General features: G+C 55.7%; 5 protein-coding genes and 1 non-coding gene across 6 annotated transcripts; 3 read left to right on the forward strand and 3 right to left on the reverse strand.

Moving 5' to 3' along the window:
- Positions 1 to 1087: 1087 nt before the first annotated feature.
- Positions 1088 to 2805, forward strand: VDAG_04631 (uncharacterized protein; the record flags this gene model as incomplete). The annotated part of the gene is made up of 2 exons (XM_009654235.1): positions 1088 to 1183; positions 1294 to 2805. 2 exons carry the CDS (start codon positions 1088 to 1090, stop codon positions 2803 to 2805), a joined length of 1608 nt encoding a protein of 535 aa, XP_009652530.1.
- A 927-nt stretch (positions 2806 to 3732) lies between these two features.
- Positions 3733 to 3842, reverse strand: VDAG_20144. Its single transcript has one exon. It is a non-coding gene; the product is annotated as a tRNA-Arg (tRNA).
- Positions 3843 to 4730: 888 nt separating this feature from the next.
- On the reverse strand, positions 4731 to 6857 carry VDAG_04632 (serine/threonine-protein kinase; the record flags this gene model as incomplete). The annotated part of the gene is made up of 2 exons (XM_009654236.1): positions 4731 to 5296; positions 5348 to 6857. The coding sequence occupies 2 exons, from the start codon at positions 6855 to 6857 to the stop codon at positions 4731 to 4733; spliced, it is 2076 nt and encodes a 691-aa protein (XP_009652531.1).
- A 2976-nt stretch (positions 6858 to 9833) lies between these two features.
- VDAG_04633 (uncharacterized protein) lies at positions 9834 to 11467 on the reverse strand (the record flags this gene model as incomplete). The annotated part of the gene is made up of 4 exons (XM_009654237.1): positions 9834 to 9863; positions 9977 to 10497; positions 10534 to 10643; positions 10716 to 11467. The coding sequence occupies 4 exons, from the start codon at positions 11465 to 11467 to the stop codon at positions 9834 to 9836; spliced, it is 1413 nt and encodes a 470-aa protein (XP_009652532.1).
- Positions 11468 to 14283: 2816 nt separating this feature from the next.
- VDAG_04634 (uncharacterized protein) lies at positions 14284 to 14801 on the forward strand (the record flags this gene model as incomplete). Its single annotated transcript, XM_009654238.1, has 2 exons — positions 14284 to 14415; positions 14556 to 14801. 2 exons carry the CDS (start codon positions 14284 to 14286, stop codon positions 14799 to 14801), a joined length of 378 nt encoding a protein of 125 aa, XP_009652533.1.
- A 4565-nt stretch (positions 14802 to 19366) lies between these two features.
- VDAG_04635 (DNA primase large subunit) lies at positions 19367 to 21122 on the forward strand (the record flags this gene model as incomplete). Its single annotated transcript, XM_009654239.1, has 3 exons — positions 19367 to 19556; positions 19627 to 20800; positions 20951 to 21122. The coding sequence occupies 3 exons, from the start codon at positions 19367 to 19369 to the stop codon at positions 21120 to 21122; spliced, it is 1536 nt and encodes a 511-aa protein (XP_009652534.1).
- Positions 21123 to 22095: the final 973 nt, after the last annotated feature.

A 22095-nucleotide genomic window follows, 5' to 3' on the forward strand; every position in this document is an offset into this window, starting at 1 on the left:
GGAACAGAAAAAGGGAAGAAGCAAAGTGCTGATGTACAAATCCGGTCGGCATCGGGAAGACAAGATAACATGGTCATATTAAGGTCCAATCTCATTACTACCAATCCGTGGCATGTCGTCGCACCAGTTTGAAGCGCTCCGCCGTGACCCCCCCGGTGAGCCGCTCCCGAAGAAAGAGGGAAGGGATGGACCACCCACCCAAAACCAAAGGGCAAGAGGGGAGAGTGGGGTTGCACGCTAAAGCTGGCACGGCTGCATGGGATTGGGGAGTTGAATTGATCCCCACCTATTCCAGCCAATGACCGTGTCAGGTCGTGCCTGCTTCACCAACCCCCTTCCAAAAAAGACCCGACACTGGGGCGGGCACTGGCCTGCCAGGGGACCAGGACCAGGTCGTCCACGCCAAATTCCTCCACCACCTGCTGCTACCTGCTGCTGCTGCTCTCTCTCACCACTCGTTGCCCTGCTTGCTGCTGTCTCGTCTCTTCCTCTGCTCAGCGAACGTCGCTGGTCCCTGAAAGACAGACGCAAGCAGACAGACCACCAAACGCCAGCACGAATTGACCCTGTGCATCACCCGGCGTTCCCACGACTCTCGTTTACCAGCTCGACTCTTCTTCTCATGTTATCCATTTACAACTGCCGCCCAGCACCTTTTGGTACGCGCTGATCCCGAACCCAGCCATCAGGGGCACCGTCATCCATCGTCTCCGTCTCTCCTCGCTTCAGCGACCTCTTCTTCTTTGCCCGTCGGTGAAGGGGCCAAAAACGCTGGCCAGCACGCAGACCCGTTCCACTCCAGCACTAGTCTGCCAGTTAGCCTAGCTTCCACACAAGCCATTGTTCGTTGACGACCCGCGCTGCTGCCCTTGCTTGCTTGCCCCTTCATCATATCCCGCCTGCCAAACTCTCTCCACGACGACCGACGCCGAACATTCCTTCTTACGTTGCGTCTTCGTCGCCTCTCTGCTCAATTTTCCGCCGACCCGCCCCGCCGGATGACCACGACGCGTCTTCTCTCGCTACCGAGACTGAGAACCACGCCTTGCTGGATTATCGCGCTCGTCTGAGCTTGAGCATGACCACCATGGCGGGTGCTCCAGCCTCCACCGCAACCATCACCGCCACGACCAACAATAATGATGTCCAACAATGGGATTTTGCCTCTAACAACCATGTAGAGGTACGTCAACCTTGGCTGCCTTTCTTTCTGCTTTGTGGCCGCATGGTTAAATCTCTCCATGCGTGACGTCCCGTTGTTTGGGTCAGTAGCTGACTGAGAGATTCGCACAGGAATACTCCCAGGACACAGTTTCTCCCATACTCAGCGAATACGGTAGCCGGCCTGCGAATGGAAACGCCTCCGCCGGCTATGAATATGGCTTTGAGCCACTGCCACCCTCCCGAAAGAAACATTCCGTCGAAAATATGTCGTCTCTCAAGAACGCTCGATCTTGGGACAGGAGCAATCGCTCATCAGATGCTTCGACGAAGCCCACGTGGACCGACGACCTGAGTGCACCAAAGCGAGCCGGCACTGGCGACAAGCGAACCACAGCTGACCAGCCCTTGAAGCATTGGGACGACGAAAACTCAAAGTGGATCCATCGCGACAAACTGGCCAAGATCGAAAGCCGAGAGCTCCAAGCGGCTGGCATCTACCTTCCTCGATCCCGGGCAAGCAGCAAGGTGCGCAAGGGCCGAAGCGAAGAGCGTCACCAGGGCACCAAGAGGACGGCTTCAGCAGCGGCTGAGGACCGTGACCATTCTGTCCCAGCCAGCCGACACCGGAAGAACTCATCTGCTGCTGAGAACAGCCTGTCTGACAACCAGGCCCAGACACCCAGCTGGGACTTGCGACTTCCCGAGGAGATAGAGGCCGAAGGAGATCCTTACTGGACAAGTACCTCATCCAGGGCCGGCTCTAAAATTCCTGTGGCCAAAATGAGCCCTTTGCCGATTCCAGAAACCTTCATTGACCGCCACTCGCCTTCTACACGCAGGCAGAGTGATGTCCCACGCGAAACCGAGTCGATTGCGTATCCCAAAACGAGGTCGAGAGCTGGTAGCATCAATGCTCTCGCCGAGCCTGCTGCAGCTGGGACGCTGCAGCCAGCCAAGCGATCCGCTACCGATGTCTCGCCCAGGAAGACGACTCCGACTGCTAGGAAGACATCTGCCCCTATCAAGTCGAACGGCTCCGTGAGCGGGCGGCCACGAACGCGTGGCGGTCCTAACAAAGACTCCACAAGCAGCACCGGCACGACTCGCCCTTCGACAAGGTCGGGCGAACTATCACCGGGCAACAGGGCGCCAGAGGGAGAACCGCCCTGGATGATTGGAAGCTACAAGCCTGACCCTCGCTTGCCACCCGATCAACAATTGCTGCCCACAGTCGCGCGACGGCTTCAGCAAGAGAAATGGGAGAAGGAGGGCAAGTTCGGCAGTGTCTACGACAAGGAGTTTCGACCGATGACAGATGACGCTCTTCTGAGCCCCCCTGTGCCAGGCCCCAGCGGCGCGCAAGAAGAGGAGAAGCAGCCGCAGGAACAGTCCGACGAGTGGCCGCTCAAACCAATAGAGAGCAAAAGCCCGACTTTGAAGCAAGGCACTTCATACTCGACGATACCCAAAATCTCTGACAAGCCTCAGGTCAGCCCGCTGCCGAGCCCGCGGACGCCCGGACCCGTACCACAGTCGCCCCCTACAGCACAGCTACAACCTGCGAGGGTGCCGGACGCCTCAGCGGAGAACGACGACGTGGGGCAGAAGAAGGGGGGCTGCGGGTGCTGCATCATCATGTGATCCATCCGTTGCGGCTGTGGATGGGGTGGATGATGGGCACAACCCTTTTACGACGTTATGACTTTCCTTTTCTTTCCTTTGATTCAAGCCTTGTATGTTACCTCAACAACACTTCATCAAGCCGGCCGCCGAGCCGAGACAACAAGCCTAGCGAGGACTTGGTTTCCTTTACGGTTCCTGGGGGGTTTAGCCGACCATCGTCATTCCCTGAGCAAGTACAGGACAATGGCCGTGTGCCTGAGCAAGTACGGGACAACGGCACGGCCAGTCCATCGGTTTCCCAATCCGAAATTCGACACTCCCCAGCCCACAAGACAGAATCTGTACAAGTATAGAATTACTCCTAGTCTCTCCTTTTCTGCTTCACGGCGTCACGCATCAGCGTCTGCTACTCGTTTTCCTTGCTGTTTTTGGGGCAAGCCTTCATTGTCTTTGCATTATCCCCGACGACTCAGTTTGGGACCCTCTTTACAAATAAACCCCTTTAGTCGATGAGCTTGTTCGTTTTTTTTTTCTTCTTCAAAAGGGGAGGATTGGTTGGATGGTTAGAAGAATCTGGAAGAAGGGGAGGAAGAAGGGACGAGACGGTGCGACACGGGGAGGCTATCCATCCATCTAGGCGATTTGACTTCCTGATACCCCCTTGATTCTTGCGCGCTGGTCCTCGATGCCTGGCTGCGCCTGTTTTGCCAATTGGAGAGCGGGGACAGTCAGATAGAAATACAAGAGTTCTACAATCTGAGCATGCCGCTTGTGCCTTGGCCGAGACTCGACAACGATGGCTGCTCACAACTAAGAGAGCTGCAAAACTGCAATCTATGTCCCTAAGAAGACGCCAAGTCAGTCTGTCATCTCACAGCCAATCCCACCTCCCAAAGCAGGAAAAAAAAGTGTGATCGAACACCGAAGTGAACGATCTGGATGAGTTGACCACAGCAGGGCTCGAACCTGCAATCTCCTGATGCACTACAGCTACCGTCATTTCTGAACAGTGATGCTGATCGTAGTCAGACGCCTTGCCATTGGGCCATGCGGCCGACTTGATGAAAACCCCTCGCCGGCGGGGACGCTCATAATCGTTCATCGTGGGAGGCCGACAAGGTGTGGACTCGCAGTGTGGATGCTGTGGAGGCGAAGAGGTTGACTAGCCCTAGTCTTCTGGGGGGTCTTTGGAACTTCAACATGCTGAGGCGGGACGGGAGGGGCAGTATGCGTTGTAGTTTGTATAGGGGCAAGCAGACGGCAGTCCATTTTTTGTGCTTCGAGTTCTTTTCTCTCCTTTGTGACGAGCTGTATGACATCCCGTGGACCATGCCGGGCGAGCGAGGACCTCACATGTGGCAAAACACCACGCACGTATGAATGCACACACACGTGAAAGCAGTGATATTCAACCCTAGATAGCTACAAGAAGCCGCGCCTGTCTGCAATGTCCATCTGCTCATGCCTGGTTTTTGCATTTTGCCGTCCCAAAACACCTGGCTTGTCTAGTTGTTTTTTGGTATCTGTTTCGATATACACCTACACGCACAATATCGTCCCCCAGCTAGAAAAGAGAAAAGAAAAGGAGACCACGGGAAGGGCGGACAAAGACCATCCTAATCCCCCGACTCTCGGTCCTCGCAAGGACGTGAACTGTTTGTGGACAGGGACCCTGTCCTACGTCGAAAATACTCATCGCCTAGTCCACTGCCCGTGTTGGATCGGAGCCCCGTGATCCGTCATGGATAGACCTGCCCCAAACCATCCAACCCATCCCACCCCTTTCCCGACCTGCCAATATCCTTTGGGGCAGCATATTCAACCGTAACCGCTTGCCCGACAGACGAGCCTTCTCATTGCGTGTTGTACAGCACGCTTGCCTTTTCTGCAGCTGCATCAGTAACACCGCGCGCACCTGTTGTTCTGTACCATAACCAGCCAGATCAGCGCACTTCCTCCGGTTCAACTTCTTCCCGGAATCGAATGCCGCCGTCGACCTGCACCGCCTGGTTAACCCACTCGTTCGCTAGCACTTTGTCAAGCGTCCAGCGAGTTCTGGCCCTCATGAGTAGGCCTTCGGTAATTTCCATTGCGCCCACAAGGCCTTTCTCGCGGAACTTTGCAATACTGGCATCATGGTCACCATCGTCACCGGCATACTCAATCCAGCGCCACTCGGCGCGGGCTATCCTATGGCTCGTCCTGCTACGCATGCGATGGGCATCGGCTCCGGAGCCGGGCAAAGGATCGAACGGCAGACGCGACTCGAGGAGTGCATACAGGAGTACGCCCAGCGACCAGGCATCCGTAGCACGACCATCGTAAGGCAGACCCATGATCACCTCGGGCGCGGCGTAGTCTTCTGAGCCGCAGCGCGTCTCGAGCTTTTCGTCATCGGCGATGCGGCGGGACAGTCCGAGATCACCTAATGTGATGACCGAGTAAGGATACGTGACCCAGTCTATCGAATCATCCGCAAGCTCGGCGGGAGATGGGTTCACGAGAACATCTATGAATCATGTTAGCAAGCCATTTTATGTAGACTGTATGTGACACGCACTCTCGAGCTTGATGTCTCGGTGACATATCCGTCGCTCATGCAGATATTTGACCGCACCCACCAACTCGGCAAACATCCTTCGAAGCAACGACGGCTTGAGCACCTCTCGGTGGCCTGTGGCTACATCGAACAGATCACCGCCAGGGCAGTGACTGAGCACAAGAACGGCTCGCGTGGGCTCGATGGCCCACGCCTTCAGGCGAACCAGTGAAGGATGGTCAATGCTTTGCATGATCTCCAACTCGCGCTTGAGACTCATCTCGATACGCTCCTCGCTCGCACCACCTCTGGGTCCATGCTCGCACACCTTTACTGCGACCAGGGTTTTTCTGGGAAGCTGGGTGTGTTCAAGCGTTGAAGTCTCAGACTGCGCTGTGTTCGATGCGTCGTCTTCATCGGCACCCATTTGACTCGTTGCCAGCATGACACGGCTGAAAGTGCCCTGACCCAGTAGCTTGACGGCCATCCATCTTCGTTTCTTTCCATCATTTCGACCGTAACCCTCGAAGCACTCAGCTTGGGGTTTGGATTTACTGCCGGCGGACGAATCGCTTTTAGACGACTCACTGGGGGGCGGGGTAGGAGGTTGAGCCACTGTCTGTGCAAGGCCTCGGGACTCGGCCAAGTTTACCTCGCGCTTGATATGCGGCTCAGCAGCCTCCGCAGTCTCTTCCGGCTTAACATGGGAGCCTGAGACTGTGACATGCCGCCTCGGTATTGACGACGGCTCTGGTATGTATTCGCTGACACTTCGGTTACGTCCATGTTGTGGGCCAGTGTGGCTCGACGCGCCGGCCTTGCCTTCAGTACCGTCGGGTCCGAGGCCAGCATACACTTTTCGCTTCGAAGCGTTGGCAAGGGCCGCCGCTATTGACTCGCCTGATGCAGAGACCAGGACGGAGTCGGGCGTAGGGTTAGGCATTAGTTCGCGGGACGGAGGTCGAGCGCTGAGAAGTTTCCAAGGACCGGGGGAGTCTCCGGACAGGAGAGGAGACGGCAAGGGCGTAACGTCTCCAAGGGCGGATATGACAGGGCTCGGAACGCAAGAAACTGGCGTCGAAGGGTTGCCAAACGCGTTTGCGATGGCCCTTTTGGTACTCGGTGTCCTGGAGACTGGCTTCAAGCTTGAGGAAAATGGTTCGTGATACGAGTTGAGGCTTTCGCGGCCAGAGGAGACAGCCTTGCTACCGCGTGACTCGATATTGATAGGGGCAGTCGGTCGAACGTCAGTCGCGATCCGAAGAGAGCTGTGACCAGCAGCAGTACTGAAACCGTTGCCAGAGTCCTGTGTCGAGAATTCGGGAGGAGGCGGCGAGGGACTTATGGTGTGGTCGTCGAACTGAATGCGGGGGTTCGAAGAAAAAGAGGCCGGATTGTCGATACTCGGAGTGGCATTGTGTGATGTGAATTTGGGCACAAAGGGCTGTTTAACGGCAGGGATTGAGGTATTGTCCGATGTGTTTTCTGGTGTTGAACGTGTCGGCAAAGGCTGGCTTGAACCGGTGTACATGGTCGTTTGTTACGAGTCGAGTCGTCGTAGATTTCGAGTCGTCTCGAGGAAGAGCTCAAAGCGATTTGTCGCGAAGGTACAGGTCGGCGACGATGTTGAGCTTGTGGAGCGGAGGGGGAGGGGTGGCAAGGCCAGGTGATCCGCGACGGCGGCGCAGCACGGGCGACGGAAGCTAGCCTCCTGTTTGAGAGCAAGACAGCAGGCCTAGGTCAGTCTCTGAGATGGTCCCAATAATAGAATCTGTAGCAAACAAGGAGATCGCGAGGGACCTTGCTGGACTTACCGACGTCCTTGGGGATGCAGTCAAGTCAATGACAGACCCTTGGCTGAGAAAGGAAAAGCCAGACAACCACCGAAGGGTCAAAAAAAAGGAGGGAAGGAGGGGCGCGTGTTGTTGGCTACTGATGCAACATGAAAGGCGTCGGTTGTAGGGCGGACTGGGCTGTGCTCCTATGCTCTGTGTCGGGGCTGGTGTTGAGACAGCGGGCCGGGCGGGGAGCTGAGGCGCGGCAAAGCGCAAAAGAGATGACCGATGGGGGCGGGTTAGAGGGTCCGAGATGCAGGAAAGATGAATGTGCGTCTTGGGGGGATATCTGACGGAGCCGAGCTAGCTGCGAGTCGGCGGCGAGTGACGTCTTTGTCGTGGGAAGAGCGACAGCGAAAGCGACGGCGGCAGCAACGTGAGAGAGAGGTGAGAGAAAGACTTGTCGATGGCGCCCCCAGACCCTGTGGTTGGCGGCGCTGGGTTGACAGAGGAGTGGTCACGTTCAGACCTGTGTGATTGAATGAGTAATTGAACCAGAAGGGCTAGACTTTGAGTCCAGGCGCAATAGCGCAGGGCCAAAAGGGGACGATTGTAGGGATGTTGCGACGGGAGGATGAAAGGATGGGGCGCCTTTGTTAATGAAGCAAGGTAAGGAGGTACCTGAGATAGGTAGGTAGGTACCTAGGTAGGTAGGCAGGTGCTATTACAGGGAACATGAAAGGGTTTAGGCCCCCCCCTTGCTGATGGGATGACCTGGATGTCAAGCCACGGCAAGTCGAGTACATGTACAGTAAGGTAGAGGAAGTGGGCAAATGAAGGCAAAGAAGAAGGGCAAAGTCGGAAGGAATTGTGGAGGGGGCAGATGAGTCGACAAACAGACAGGCAGACAGACGAGACCGGCGACCCTGTTGGCAAGCAGCAAGATAAGGTACCCTCCTCGTTCTTGAATCTTGCAGCAGTGATGGGGGGCGTCTGAGATGGCCCAAGAGTCTCCCCTCACACAGGTACATGTACCTCACTCACAGACAGCGCAGCAAGGTGCTACGAGATAGGAAGGGGCAAGGGGTGCTGCCCGCCCCACATTTCTTCATCGAAACAATTTGTGCGGGGCGCTCGTTGTGCTTTCCCATTGGCTCTCGTTTTGGTGGTGGTGGTCGATGGCACAACATCTCTACGTCGTAAGGCTGGAATTGCGGTCGCCTTTTCGATTCCCATGTTTGCCGATGCGACTTCATCAAGACGCTCCTCCTTCAAGATCGATTCTGTTGGAATTCGAGCTCCTGCGATCTGTGACGTGTATCGAAGTGGGATCGTTCGCACACTCGAGGCCTATCCACGATGCTAGCGCCAGCTACCCCGCTGCCAAAGAGAAGTGGAAGAGAGGGTCGTGAAAGGGAAGGCACGTTCGCGACTCAGACTAGACCGGAAGCCAAATGGAGAAAGCCGCGCTAGACTAGTACCTGCCTCGAAGCTCATCTCCCGCATACGGCACTGCCCTTGCCGGCATGCCGTCAAGTACCTGTCGACTGGGTCAAGACGCAAGAGACACCACTCGGTTTTAGCGACCCACTGCACCGGCGACGCTCCCAGTGAGCTCGCTGGGGCTCGAATATTACGTTACAGCGCAGCATGCCCAGCCAGTCACCGTCCCCAGACCAGGAACGCCCGATTATCATTGGGCAGGAACTGTCCGTTTTCATGGTTGCTTCCTCACCTGCCACCCTCGCCGCTGCCGTCAGCGAACGCTTGCAGGAAGGACCAAGGACTTGTTCACTCGGTGGAGGTACATGTAGGTGGGTGGGTTGGTGGGTAACCCAAGGCAGCCAGAAGTCCATGACAGTGGTGCAGTGCAGTGCGCTCCCCTCTCTGACCTGTCAATTTCCTCCCGCCCATCGTGAATCACTGGCAGTTCCTTCCCGAGGCGACGGAATGCCAATCCGGGCAAGAGGACCCGTCGCAGTTTTGTTCAATAATGGGGGCCCCTTGCCCATCGCTGCCCCTCTGGCGGCACCACCGAGTTGTGCATGTCCTACGTCATCGAGATACGTTGGGTTACTGTACTGATGGCTATTCCGTCCTGAACGACCACCTTCAAGCGGCTCTGGCTGTCCTTGCAGCACCACCATAAGCATTGCGGACCCGGGACCTTCGAACACGTACATGCCTGGACAGCAGATCACTATCGAGATGCATGACAACCAAGCACAATCAACCTCACAGTGGATTCTTTCGTGGGAGCAAGCGAAAGCTGCTTCAACAATCAACAGCAAGCCAGCGGGAAGCGTCGCAGAATTTGGGCATCAATACTACCCTTGATAGACGCGTATCCTGGGTCTCGATGTTGTCACCAAGGATGTCCTCCTTCCACCGACATTGCTTCGTTGCCCTCTGGTGGTGGGCGCCTGGTCACGAAATGACAGGCACGGCAAACCCATACAGTTGATTCCAGGTACATATCATTGTCGGCCCTCCTAACATGCCGCCTCGATCGCCTTGCACTCATCTTAATGGCATAGCTGTACAGCTATGATTGCCTCCAGCAAGCAATCAATGTCTACGTAAACGATTTACCCCTTTGTCTGCATTCGAGAAAGACAACCGTCCCTTGGCACGCCGTTTTGAAGTGTGTTGATCAACTTTCCATCCCACTTCGCTTCAGGTGAGGTGAGTCTTCTGAACCATACGAAAGCATGCCTTGTGCTGATTGTTCTCTATAGCTTCATGGAATCCCCGGCCGAAAACTGTAGGTTGAGTCTGTACCTATCCCAGCCATGTCGACTTGAGTTTCTGTCCTGCCGCTGCTGTTTGATACCCCACCTGATGCTTCATGAGCTGCCACATCAACCCACGGTACTGTATTGGGGTAGACGGGGGCAAAGGCTCCCTCGCCTTCATGCATGCAGTTCGCTGAGACTAGCCAGTCCAGCTGCGGCTCTTCGAAGTCTTCGTCCACCCATAGCCACACAGGCAACTCTTCCCTTTCAGTGTCTCCCAAGTCACTTTCGCCATTAGCATCGTCCTCGGTCACGAAGCCCTTGGAAAGAGATGCCGACTTCTCAGCGAAGGCTGCGACTCGGCGCATGCGATATTCATGAATCTTGTTCGCTTTGCTCGACTTCCCTGTCTCCGCCAGCAAGTTTTCCAGGTTCCCTAGCGCTGTCATGGAGAGCCGCTCGTCAGCGTTTGACGTCAATGCCATTTTTACTGCCATTTCAAACGAGGCGATCGCTGCTGCTATGTTGCCAATGTGGTAATACTTTACCCCAAGCTCAAGGTGGATTGCTGCTGTCTGTTCGTCTGTCAAGGCATACGCATTCATGTGGCCGGTCAGGATGGCAACCGCCTCGTCTAGCCTGCCTTGACGCTCCTCACACGCTGCAAGAATGCCAGCATGCGACAGGGCCAACTCACCAATCCACGGGTGCCGCTTCCCCGAGGCAGCAGCCCGGGCGAGATGCGTCGTTATCATTCCCGCACAATCCTCCGGCCCTCGACGAGAGAACACGCAGTCGAGGTAGTCGCTGTATAACAGATGGGTCAGGAAATTGGCAGGTCCTGTTCGTTCCTCAATGTCCGGCAACAGGAAGGCATACAGCCTCATCGACAATTCGTAGTAATCGGAAAGGTTGGTGGCACTCAAGCTCCTCCATATTTGTGCCAAGACGTGATGCTGACCGAGGACGATGGGCATCAAGCCGGCGAGGTAATCAAGCACTAGACGCAACAAATCATGTTTGTGGTGACGGTCGAGATACCATAGTAGGCAGACTGTACGTGCCACGAAGTCAGGGCTCTCAGCTGCCACAATCTCTTTCAGTGACTCAAACGATGGACCAAGGACGCTGTTGATATCGATCTGATCACCTCGCATCATACATCGATTGACGAGGGCGAAACTGGCGATGACCCTTTCAAAAAGCTCGTTGCTGCGGTCTCCATTGCAGAGAAGACTGCTGCCACAGTCGACGTTGTACTCACAGAACCAGGCCCCCGATGAGAATGATCCATCAACATAAACGCGGAAGAGACCCAGAATCTTTTCAACGCCGTACAAATCCGATGAAGAGTTGAGGGCTTGGTTAGGAGCTGGCGACGGGGTTCGACAGGTGACTTCCCGAGCGGTCTGACCGTTGGGCTTGTGTCCGGCGCGAAGTTTCGCGACCAGTGCAGGGTTGCGTTTGACATAGCGTTTGATGTTTTCAAAATCAACAAGTTGGCCGCGGATCCTGAACTCGGTAGGTCTATTCAGCGCATCTCGATCTCTTTTGAGAATGAGGATGGCGAGCACTTCATCTCCCTTCAACTTTTTGTCGAGGCCCCATTTCCATATACGCGACTTGTACATCTTGACCCTAATCGACGCGTATGAGCGAGGGCATACAAGGATCCACGTGGAACATGTACGACTTACGTGGCTACGAAATGGTAGTCCCTTTCCATGATCTCCATGACCTCTCTCAGGGATTTCTTCTCCTCCTGGTACAGTCTTGTGATAAGAGGTCTTTTGGTTTCCCACACTTCCATTGGGACTCGCTTGCGCATTTTCGATTGCAAGGCTTGGTTTTCTGAATTATCGCCATCAGAAACAGAGGAGGGTACCTTTCCTTTGGCGGAGAAATCAGTTGCCTTCATAGCTGTGGTTGAGCGTGGCAGTCAGCTCGCGGTGGGGACGGTCGTCATTCAGCACACTTTGTCGCACTCAATCAAAGTCGGGCTAGATGTTTGAGCCTGTAGGACACAGTCAGGATGGGTGGGCAATGGTCGAAGATATGAGGGACAGGGCGGAGGGATGAGATGAAGTGCACAAACTCACTTGCATCACCTCAGCCCAGTCAATCATCGACCAGGGGCCCAAGTGCGAGCTCACACAGTATGAGGACTCTGTTGAGTATGCTCTTCTGCCTAGTTCTGGCAGCTCACGTTGATACATCCACAACTCTTCTTGATGTGCTGCGGAAGGATGCAACGCGGACATTTCACTCGCAGGACAGCGGCTGCAAACAACGAAACCCAACCTTTCGAAACCAATCAACAGCCACCCGGTGGCATGGGCTCCCAGCGTGCCCCTGCCAGCAAAGGGGCACACCCATCAGGGATGTGTCTTACGGCCGGAATCCTGGCGGCTTGGGTTAGTGGGGTTGTCTATGGGGATCACGACCAGGTTGGAGTGGAGGTAGGCCTGGCTTGAGCCAGTTGTTCGCCCACCCTCCCACGATCGAGCGACGAAACTCTGCACCCACCCATTCACCCCAAGCAACCTCTGCCGTACCAGGACATCACCTCTACCATCTGCATTTCGGTTGAATATCTCCTCGAACTTACAGTTACTGGATACCACACAAAGCTCATATTGTGTGGCACTGGGTCACCGGTCGTCTGTTTAGAACTGGTAGACAATCTGCCCTTTTGTTACTCTATATCTGCCTTTGTCAGCCTTATCATCATGGCCCAGTCAGACACATATGGACACTCAAAACGATTAGTCCACGGGAGCCGGAGTCACGCTCGAGAAACAACGGCCATGCTCCCAAAGCATCTTCGCACGGCCTAGCTAGTTGAAACGGCCCTTTTCACCACCTGTCCCATTAACTGACGAGCTTGGGACCAAACCATCAAATTTGGAGGCCTCAACGGAGGCCGCGTTGCAGCCACCCTCACATATTGCACATACTACGAACACCCACATTGCCGAAGGCGGATACATCGTTGTTTTGCTGTATCTGCACCAGGTCGCAACCGCTAATCTGAAGAAGTAATAATCTTCACTACGACGAAGTCTGGGTCATTACGGCGAGCGGCTGTCCCTTTGTCTTCGCAACACCACCTCAGTGTGTTTTTGTAGCGGCCGGCGTACCCCACGTTTCTTACGGATCGTCCTCATGTGTTTCTACTGACTGACATGCGTCCTGGCACGCTCGCGTGCCGCGGTGTGCCGGAAGTAGGCAGCACGGCCGCATTCCAGGAACAAGTTCTTAATACACAACGGTCGACCTTTGCGCCCACCACGGACTCCTCGTCAGAGCTCCGGGGACGCAGAATTAGATCCACGCTGTGACGGAAACTGCACCCTGTCAGGTGCGTCAGGCATTTCATGGAGGTCAGGGTGTGAGTCAAGCTTGTTAATTAGCCCATTTGCCTACGCCCTGCCAGCTTAACCCCGAGTTAGCAGCGTACGGGCTGCAGAACACATTAGAATTCAACGATATGAAGACACTGACATGGCCCAAGACCAGCTGTCAGCCCTAAGCAAGGCTTGTCAACTTCGACACCCTCCACTACCTTCGGGCAGTCCACCGATGCTTGTTGTCCATGCAGGTTGTGGGGCTTCAGGCGGCTAGCCTGTTGGGTAGGAGGAAGGCCTCGGTGACCAGAACGGGCTCTCTGGTTCACCCACGAACATCATGCTGATTGAAAAGCAGCCGAATCATGATGGACAAAAATAATCGCTTACGCCTGGTGCGTCTTCAGAGTGTTACATGGTGCTCACTGCCATTGTGGATAAGGAACCGCAATCAGGGGGCTCACGAGTCGGGCACATGAGCATTACCACGACAAGACTCACTTCACCTCAGAGGGATCTTATGGACCAGCCGCAGGCGACAGCGACTCGTTGTTCTTGCAACTACTGTCCAATACTGGTTGCTGCCGTTACAGGTGTAAAACTTAACACTAGAGTGAGATTTGGCATGGTCTCTACGGGCCATCTAAGCTACATGGCACAACATGCTAGCCAGCCCGCGAAGACTCGTCGGCAAGATCCGCCGTCCTCTTGACGCTCTTTAGTTGCTAGTGGCGCGTTATGCGTTAGTTTCCGCACATCGGCCTGTCTCATTTTCACCCGACGTAGCCTCCCTTGCTGATCCACGAGCTGCACTTGTTCGGCTGCCAGCTCGGAAGACGGCCAATCGCCATCGCAACTGAATTGATGTCGCCCAGTCTTCATTGGTCTACAGAAACCAATTCCTTGAACAAAGTCACATCCATTGCCCTGGATACACATGACGAAGGCTGATCCATGACCTTTAGAGGTTCGATGCCGTCTTGACATCGACATTCAGAACTTGTTCTGGGGCAAATGGGTCTTCCGTCATTAGCTGTCAGACTTCTCAAGATTCGTCTGTATATCAGGAGCTTTATTCTCTTGTGGTGCATGCCGTCAAGATGCCGCATCAGTTGCAAACCCCGATCGCTCTGACTCCTGGCGGAAGCAACTTCTTGTACGTACAGACTGACACGCTTACTGCGGAAGAGAGGCGCTACCATTTACTCTTACGAAAACTTAACCTTAACACCGTGAGTATAGTTCTGCACGTTATTCGGAGCTTACTGATACAGATAACTGTCAGGCAGCTGCTCTTGATATACCACAAATATCCATGGATCCCAATGACCCCCGTGCGGGCAACTCAACGGTTGACTTAAACTCTGAACAGAAAGGGAAGGGTCAGGAACGCCCACCCATAATATTCGACGGCCTTCTTCCCCGGATCGAGACTCGTGGGCAGAGCAGAATTTCCTCCACCAAGAGCGGCAAGAAGGAGGACGACATCAGCAGACCACATGATCGCGTCCATCATGATGAGATCGTCAGTTTGAGCGATGCAGCAAAGCGTTCTGAACCAACAGCAGTTGACGACACTGTAGCCTTCCCAACTTCACACCCGGAGAACCAATATTAGAGGAAGCGGAACAAGTTGGCGACTAAGAAGCTTGTTCAAGGCCGCCGCAAACAGTGCCATCATACCATCTCTCGGCTATCTCACCAGATTATCAACATGGCTTGTTCTCGAACTTGGAATTACTCCATATGTATGTGTTGACTGCAAATGGCAGTGATGGATGGACCTGGCCATGAAATAGCAAAGCACAAAATCTCATCAAGGTGGGACACGAGAAAACTGCTCGCCTCAACTTCAATTGCAGCTTTTCTATTACAGCCCGCATCAATCGACGAAAACTCCAGCAGTCTGGTTTCGCAATTGCGTCGCAAAGCGACGGGTCAAAAGCATGAGAGGTCCGGGCCAGACTGGAAGAGTCCAAGCAGGGCAGCAGAACATGGCCGCCGGTCGAAACGGGGCAGCCGGCGATGACTCGGCGATGCAACATGGCACCCTGGCTCTCCCCTCCGATGTTTCTGGGTCTGCCCCCGTCGTCTCAGTGGGCTGTCGCACGAACAAATCCTGATGCAATGGAACCGGCCCCCACAACCCGGGTTGTAAAGTCACCCAAAACAGCAGTGTTTCTGGAATGGCCACATGTACACACTTGCTCCCAGTGAGCGAGGGTCAGGCGGTGACGATTAACAGCGAGCGACATCAACTCACGACGAGGGACCCTTGCACAAAGCCAGCAGCAACTGGCTGTCCATTTCCAAGCTGTCATTGATGCTGCCTACCAGAATGATTGTGACAATCGTGCAGCCCACGGCGCACCGCTAAGCAAACAGCCAAGTGATGCGCAACCCAAAGATGGCCGCACAGTAATACGAGTCAACCGGGCTGACTGTGCGGGCGAGCGTTCAAAGCTCTGAGCATGTCTTCCTAAGGACTGGATCCTTGCAAATCGACTCACACTGACCATGCGCCCCCCTCGACAACTCGTTTGACAGAGCTTCCACGTAGCCGTTAATTCATCGTCATTGTGCAAGGTGGGAGGTTCTATTTCTCTACGACATGCCCAGGCCTGGACCGTATGACAACCAGAGACGCGGCTTGGTGTCTTTGGCCTTCGACTACACGCCATCCATAGAAAAGGGCGTACCGACAACTTAGCTACATCTTTCGAGGCGAACGTTTGCATCTCGAACGGAGACCCTTTCGGCGCGTCTCCCGAGCCCGCCCTCTCTTTTCTCTTGTCGAGCAAGTCGCTCGCCGGAGCCCCAAGGGCCAGTACCATGTAGACCCAGAATACCAACTGTTCAGCGTTCGAGGCAGGGGCAAGACGGAAATGATCCCCACATGTTGAATTGAGCAAGGGTTCCTAATTATCCCTAAAGAGTACATGTTGAGTTCCTCACGTCTTCTTTTCCTTCTGCGCCGGCAGTACAGCACAGCAAACATGGATCTCAACGGGGCTCACTGGAGGATCGGACTTGCCGGACCATCAGGTTACCCTATTCATCCTTCACAGCAGCGAACGCGCGGCACTCGGAGCCGGTCTATCGTGGCTGTCTGCATGGGCCCTTGAGACGTGTGTGTTGAACAAACATACCTGATTTTTGCCGCATCTCTCAGCTGAGGAGCCTAGATTGTTACCCATGGGCAGTGTATATGCCATAGTATATCACTTGTCACACAGGGGAAGTGGTCTGAACATGTCGACGTCTGATCTGATTTGGTGGTAGAACTGAGCATTTGGCCGATGTGCATTCGCATACAAATGCACCTCGCGAAACAAAAGCAACAACGATTGTGCCTCATTCCCGGTAGCCGAGTCGAAGCGCCAGCGCAATGTCACATCTGCTACAGGAGGCGATGGCGGTCCAGAAGCCGAGTGGCCGGGTCTTGTGGTCCATTCTTCCCTGAACCCTGTAATATTGCTGTCGACTATTGCTTTGGGTGTTGATATCAAGCGTCCCACAGGGTGTCCAGGCGCTGCTGGGACTCTCGATGGAGATGGGTTAAACGTACGCAGATCGAGTCACTGTTGTTACTTTGGTGGGTGATCTTGATTAGATGGCACGAAAAAGCAGCACATGGTTTGCCATCATTTGGTCTCTCACTGACAACACGCCAAGCCCAAAGGCCCGAATCTGTGTGAACTCTGCAGAGATATACGCCATCTTGAGTCACATTCGGCAGCGGGGGCTTGCGGTGTCTCCCTCCGCCTCTCCGTCCTTGTGCAGAACAGCGATTCTGTACAATTATCCCTTCCTCGTTGGGTGGGGGCTAAATGAAGATTTCCCACGCATGTAGCTTGGGAAAGCTGCAACCATAATTATGTTTTGCTGCTCCCCTCGTCGGTCAACACCGAAAATCGAGGGGAAGCTGAAGATCCACGACGGAACGGGCGCTGCTGTTTCGCCGGCTTTACGACCAGCGCAGGAAAGGCCTCTGGAAGATGCTAAGGAGTCTTCATGAGATTGGTATCGCCCGGGACCACACCGTCTGCCCCCGTGGGTATACCTATTGACTCATCACGAGGATTCTTTGCGTCAAGGCCAATCCAAGGAAAATGTCACTGGGCTGCCCGCATTGCGCTGGACACGGGTCATCCACGGAGTCAGATATGATTTCTAGTGGATGAGGTTCTTTCGCCTGTCAAAATCAGGCCCTCCCCTTTCGCCCGGCCCCCTACTTGCTACACAAGACCAGGTGCGATAGGCCAAAACTGACAGGATTCAGATGCTGGTCGGTAGGTGCGCGTAACTCTGTACCACAGCTTGCCATGGCGATGAGACAAGCCACCATTGCCTCGCTGCTCGTGTCTCGACATTCTCGATTGGTGACAGCAGCACAGTGCAGTTGTCCAGCGGGTAGCGATGAGGGTCATGTTTGGGCCAGGACCCAAGAAAAGTGACAGGTATGTCAACTGGGTTCATGAGCCCAGACCCACCGCAACAAGCCCTTACATGTAGGTCGCCGTGGTCATGGTAGCGGCCGATGACGGGCGTCCGGGGAGGATGGAGCAGCGACGAGGAAGAGAAAGAGGAAAGATGCAAGTGAGGCCGTCCGAGTGACTTCAGACACGTAGGTCCCTGCTGGGACTTGTTGATGAAGTCTGTTGGTGAGTCTGGCGATTGTCTGGTTTGTCGAAGCTGAGCTTTTGCTCGCTTCAGCCTGCTGACGCTCGACTGGGGTGGTGACGCGGCGGATGTCTGTCTGTTGCAATCGTTTGTCGGGCATGGCCTGATGCCCAGCCGCGTTGTATCGTCTGGACAGCGTTAGGAGTGCAACTCTCATCTTGTTGCCTTGTTCCCTCACACCATGATTGACCGAACGGCAACGCGGCTGCGCGGTGTCTATCGCTTCCAATACCAGCCAGCGCCCAGCCCTGTCGGCCTCCACCCCACCACTCGTCTATTCACACCTAATCGAGGTCTGCAGCGCACTCCAGGGTCAGGGCGACTGGGCCATGTCATCGGGAAAAAGGCAGCCTGGGAAGTCAATTCGGTGCCCAATACCCCGGGGACCCCAGGGACGCCGCCCAAAGCACGGTCGGTGGCCGGCCGGTGAATCTTGACGGAAGGAGTCCTTGTCCACCCACGGAAAGCCGGTCCATCGCCCCTTTGCATAAAGTGACAACTCCCAGTTCAGCAGTAGCGAATGGGTTTCCGTGGCCCTCGCCCAACTATTGTTACGCTGTTTCGTGTCGAGGACGTTGTCGAGGAGAAGCAGGGGCTGTGCCATCACTCTACATTTCTCTGATTATGGTTGGGAAAGCAGGGAAACGTTACCTCAGGAAGGACCCGAGAGTGGCAGCCTGCGGAGGTTCAGGACCGGCACGCATGTAGGCATCGAGGTGGCGTCGGTAGGCGATCCCGAGGCGAGGCTGCGAGGATCATTGCCTCTGGGGATAAGTGCGCATGCAGTAGAGGACACCGGCGGTCGAAGAGAACTCTCCCTACCTGCCTACGATGCCATGGCAGATGTGTCGTCGGCGTGCTCGCAGAGGCACCAAGCACGGCATGACACGCATCTGCTGAATGCAACCGGCATGAAGCAAGACAAGGGGCTGCATGGCATATTTGAAGCCTTCACTCGCAGCTGTCACGCCATGCCTAGGTCTATGATCATGTATGATGTCAAAGGAGAGCCTTCTGTGTGCTGCCTGGAGTGCCGGGATGTTGGGTGCTGGGGGGTGGTGTTGGGGGTTGATCGAGGAAGACATGGGACGTTGCCCGAGTCATGGAATATGATGTTGGTGACATGGCATGACCCCAGTCTGCTTATGTCAGACCGAGAGGTGACGGAGTCGGAAAAGGGACGTCTCCGATTTGTTGGAGGGCCCGAGAGTGTGACGCGCTGATTGGCTCAAGTTTTGCCTGGTCCTTAATTGATTCTCCCCTCCGACGCGTCTCACCACGCTCGAAGCGCGTCTCTCTCTGTCTCTGTGACGACCTTGGCTCTTCACGGTCACGACTCGACCACGACCGCGACCTTTGCCATCACGTTGCTTCGCCTTTTCGAAAAAGCCTTGTAGCGCCCACGAAGCCTTGTAGCGCCCACGAAGCCTGTAGCGCCCACGAAGCCTGTAGCGCCCACGAAGCCTGTAGCGCCCACGAAGCCTGTCGCAGCCAGCAGTCATGTTCCGACCAGATCACCACCGCATTGATGCCAAAAGGCGAAACATTGGCGATCATCGCAAGAAGCAGTTCGCCGAGGCTTCCTACAAGGAGCAGAAATACCCCCATCGCCTCAACTTCTACGCCGATGCACCCACGGCCGACATTACTCTGGAGCAGTTTGAACAATGGGCCATTGACCGACTACGAAGTGTGTCCCTCTCGGCCCGTTATTGGCATTCTCTCTTTGGGGGGTTTTCTTTTTTGCTGACCACAAGCAGTCCTGGCCGAACTTGAGGCATGCTCCTTTCGCAACAAGCCCCCCGCCGAGGTTGCCTCCCACATGAAGCCCCTCCTCGAAAAGCTCCTCCCCCTCGAGTTGTCCTCCTCGCAGTCGAGTCAGCTGTTCGCCCAGCGACAAAAGGACCACTACAGCCACTTTATCCTGCGTCTGGCCTTTGCCTCGACCGAAGACCTGCGCCGCCGCTTCTCCCGAGTCGAGACGATGCTGTTTCGCCTGCGCTTCAACTCGGACGACCTCGCCGACCGGAATGCCTTTGTGGCCGGCCTCGAGCTCGACTGGTGGGAGACGGTCACCGAAGACGAGCGTGCCGCGCTCTCGTCCGAGCTCGCCGCCATGATGCCCGCACGCGCCAAGGCGAGCGGCAGCCACAACCCCGAGGACGAGACGTGGTTCAAGGTCGACTGGGCCCGCGTGCCCGAGCTCGTCGAGCAGAGGCGTGTGCTCCTGCGCGCCGGCAAGGCCTACGTGCCGGCGCGCGAGCAGGCGAGCATGGTGCTCGGCGAGTTCACCCAGCGCCTCGAGAAGCAGCTCGAGCTCACGGCGCGCGCCCTGCCGCGCCTCGACGAGGACGACCGCCTGACGCCCATCCTCGACCACCTCTCGAAGAACTTCATCACCCCCGACTCGGCCTACCTCTCGGGCACGACGTCGGCGGCCGGCCTCGGCGCCGACATGTCGGCCCGCAACGTCGACACCCTCGCGGCGGCGCACTTCCCGGCCTGCATGGCCCACCTGCACCGCTCGCTGCGCCGCGACGCCCACCTCAAGCACTACGGCCGCCTGCAGTACACGCTCTTCCTCAAGGGCATCGGCCTCTCGCTCGAGGAGTGCCTGCTCTTCTGGCGCCAGGGGTTCCGCAACGTCACCGACGACGTCTTCAACAAGGAGTACCGCTACAACGTGCGCCACGTCTACGGCGACGTCGGCGGCGACGCCATCCGCCGCGGCGGCGGCTACAGCCCCTTCAGCTGCCAGAAGATCCTGACCGAGCACCCGCCCGGCCCCGGCGAGGCCCACGGCTGCCCCTACCGCCACTTTGACCTCGAGAACCTTAACGCCCTCATGGGCGGCATGGGCGTCACCGAGCGCGGTGTCCTGCAGGGTGTCAGGGAGGACAAGGAGGGCCAGAGGTTCCACATGGCGTGTAATCGGTATGTTTTTTTCTCTCTTCTTCTTTGCTCCTGCGTTTCTCCTTTTTTTTCCCCCCCTTTCTTTCCTTTGCTTCTGTCTTTTCTGCCTGGCTCTTCAGGACACCGGGCCAGAAGGTGCCTATCGACCGTTGAACTTTGCTGACTCCCCAGCGTCTTCGAGCACCTCCACAAGCAGGAAATCAAAAAGGCAAAGGACGAAAGCGTCTTCACGTCGGCCCAGCTCGAGACGATCGTGCACCCGAACGAGTACTTCAAGAGGAGCTACCTGCTGAAGAACCTCGACAAGGCGCGTCAGGTGGACGTCAAGATGGAGGGCGCCTAGGCATAGGGCGTGTGAGGGGCGCTCCCGAGGGGGTCGTCGCGGCGCGGGCGGGCGATGTGGCTTGCATGGTCTTTTTGGACGCGGGATACATGGCATGATGACGGGTTTGGCCTTTGGGAAGAGAGAATGTCCACGATTCGGACTGGATGGCGTTTTGGTCTTTTTATTGCGCGGTATGGGATAGCATGTGGATACTGGCTTTTTTTCATATTGCCGATGTTACATTATCTGTCCATTTGTCTTGGACGATTATATTCCATCTGAAGTCCATGCGTACTTCGACCACTCCTCGAGTCCACTTGCATACTTCCCCTTGATGTATCTATATCGCCGCCGGATGTGCCCTTGAGATGCTGTTCGGGCGAGTACCGGCAAGCAATCGAATGTTGCACTTGGTGGGCTCTGGGTCCTGAGGGCCTACGAACAGGCAGACGACAACAGTCCCTCGGACACGCAGGCGTCGCCCACAACATTCGAGCTCAGGGAACGATGGTCCACACTGACGCCTCTTTTTATAGACAAGACATGTGTCCTAGACAGAGCATTCTTCAGTCAATGGTGGCAACGTGACAAGCCCTTCGTAACCAACACACGGCACGCACCTCGTCACGCAAGGCTGCAAAGTGCAGAAGCACATAAGCCTCGTTCCACCCAGGAGTTGTCGTATCATGATGATCCAGACAGCGGCCGTCTGGAGAGACCGATCGCCACGCTGAAAATACACTGGCATGGTGCCCGGCTGGTCGCACACTATATGGTCGTCATGGCCTGCCGGCCGACCCTTGTCAAGAATCAGATGCTCACTGAGACGGATCGAATGGCCCTCCAGGAACCATCTGAACAAGTCATAAGCTACGGCAAGCCTCGATGCACCCCATCATAGGCTGGACATCCAGGGTCCATGGGAGATGGACCCTTTTCGACGCCGAGCACCCAAACGGTATCGCGAATCGTGCGCGACCGCTTCCGTTTC

Source organism: Verticillium dahliae, genomic scaffold (genome assembly GCF_000150675.1).
Source record: "Verticillium dahliae VdLs.17 supercont1.8 genomic scaffold, whole genome shotgun sequence".
NCBI lineage: Eukaryota > Fungi > Ascomycota > Sordariomycetes > Glomerellales > Plectosphaerellaceae > Verticillium > Verticillium dahliae.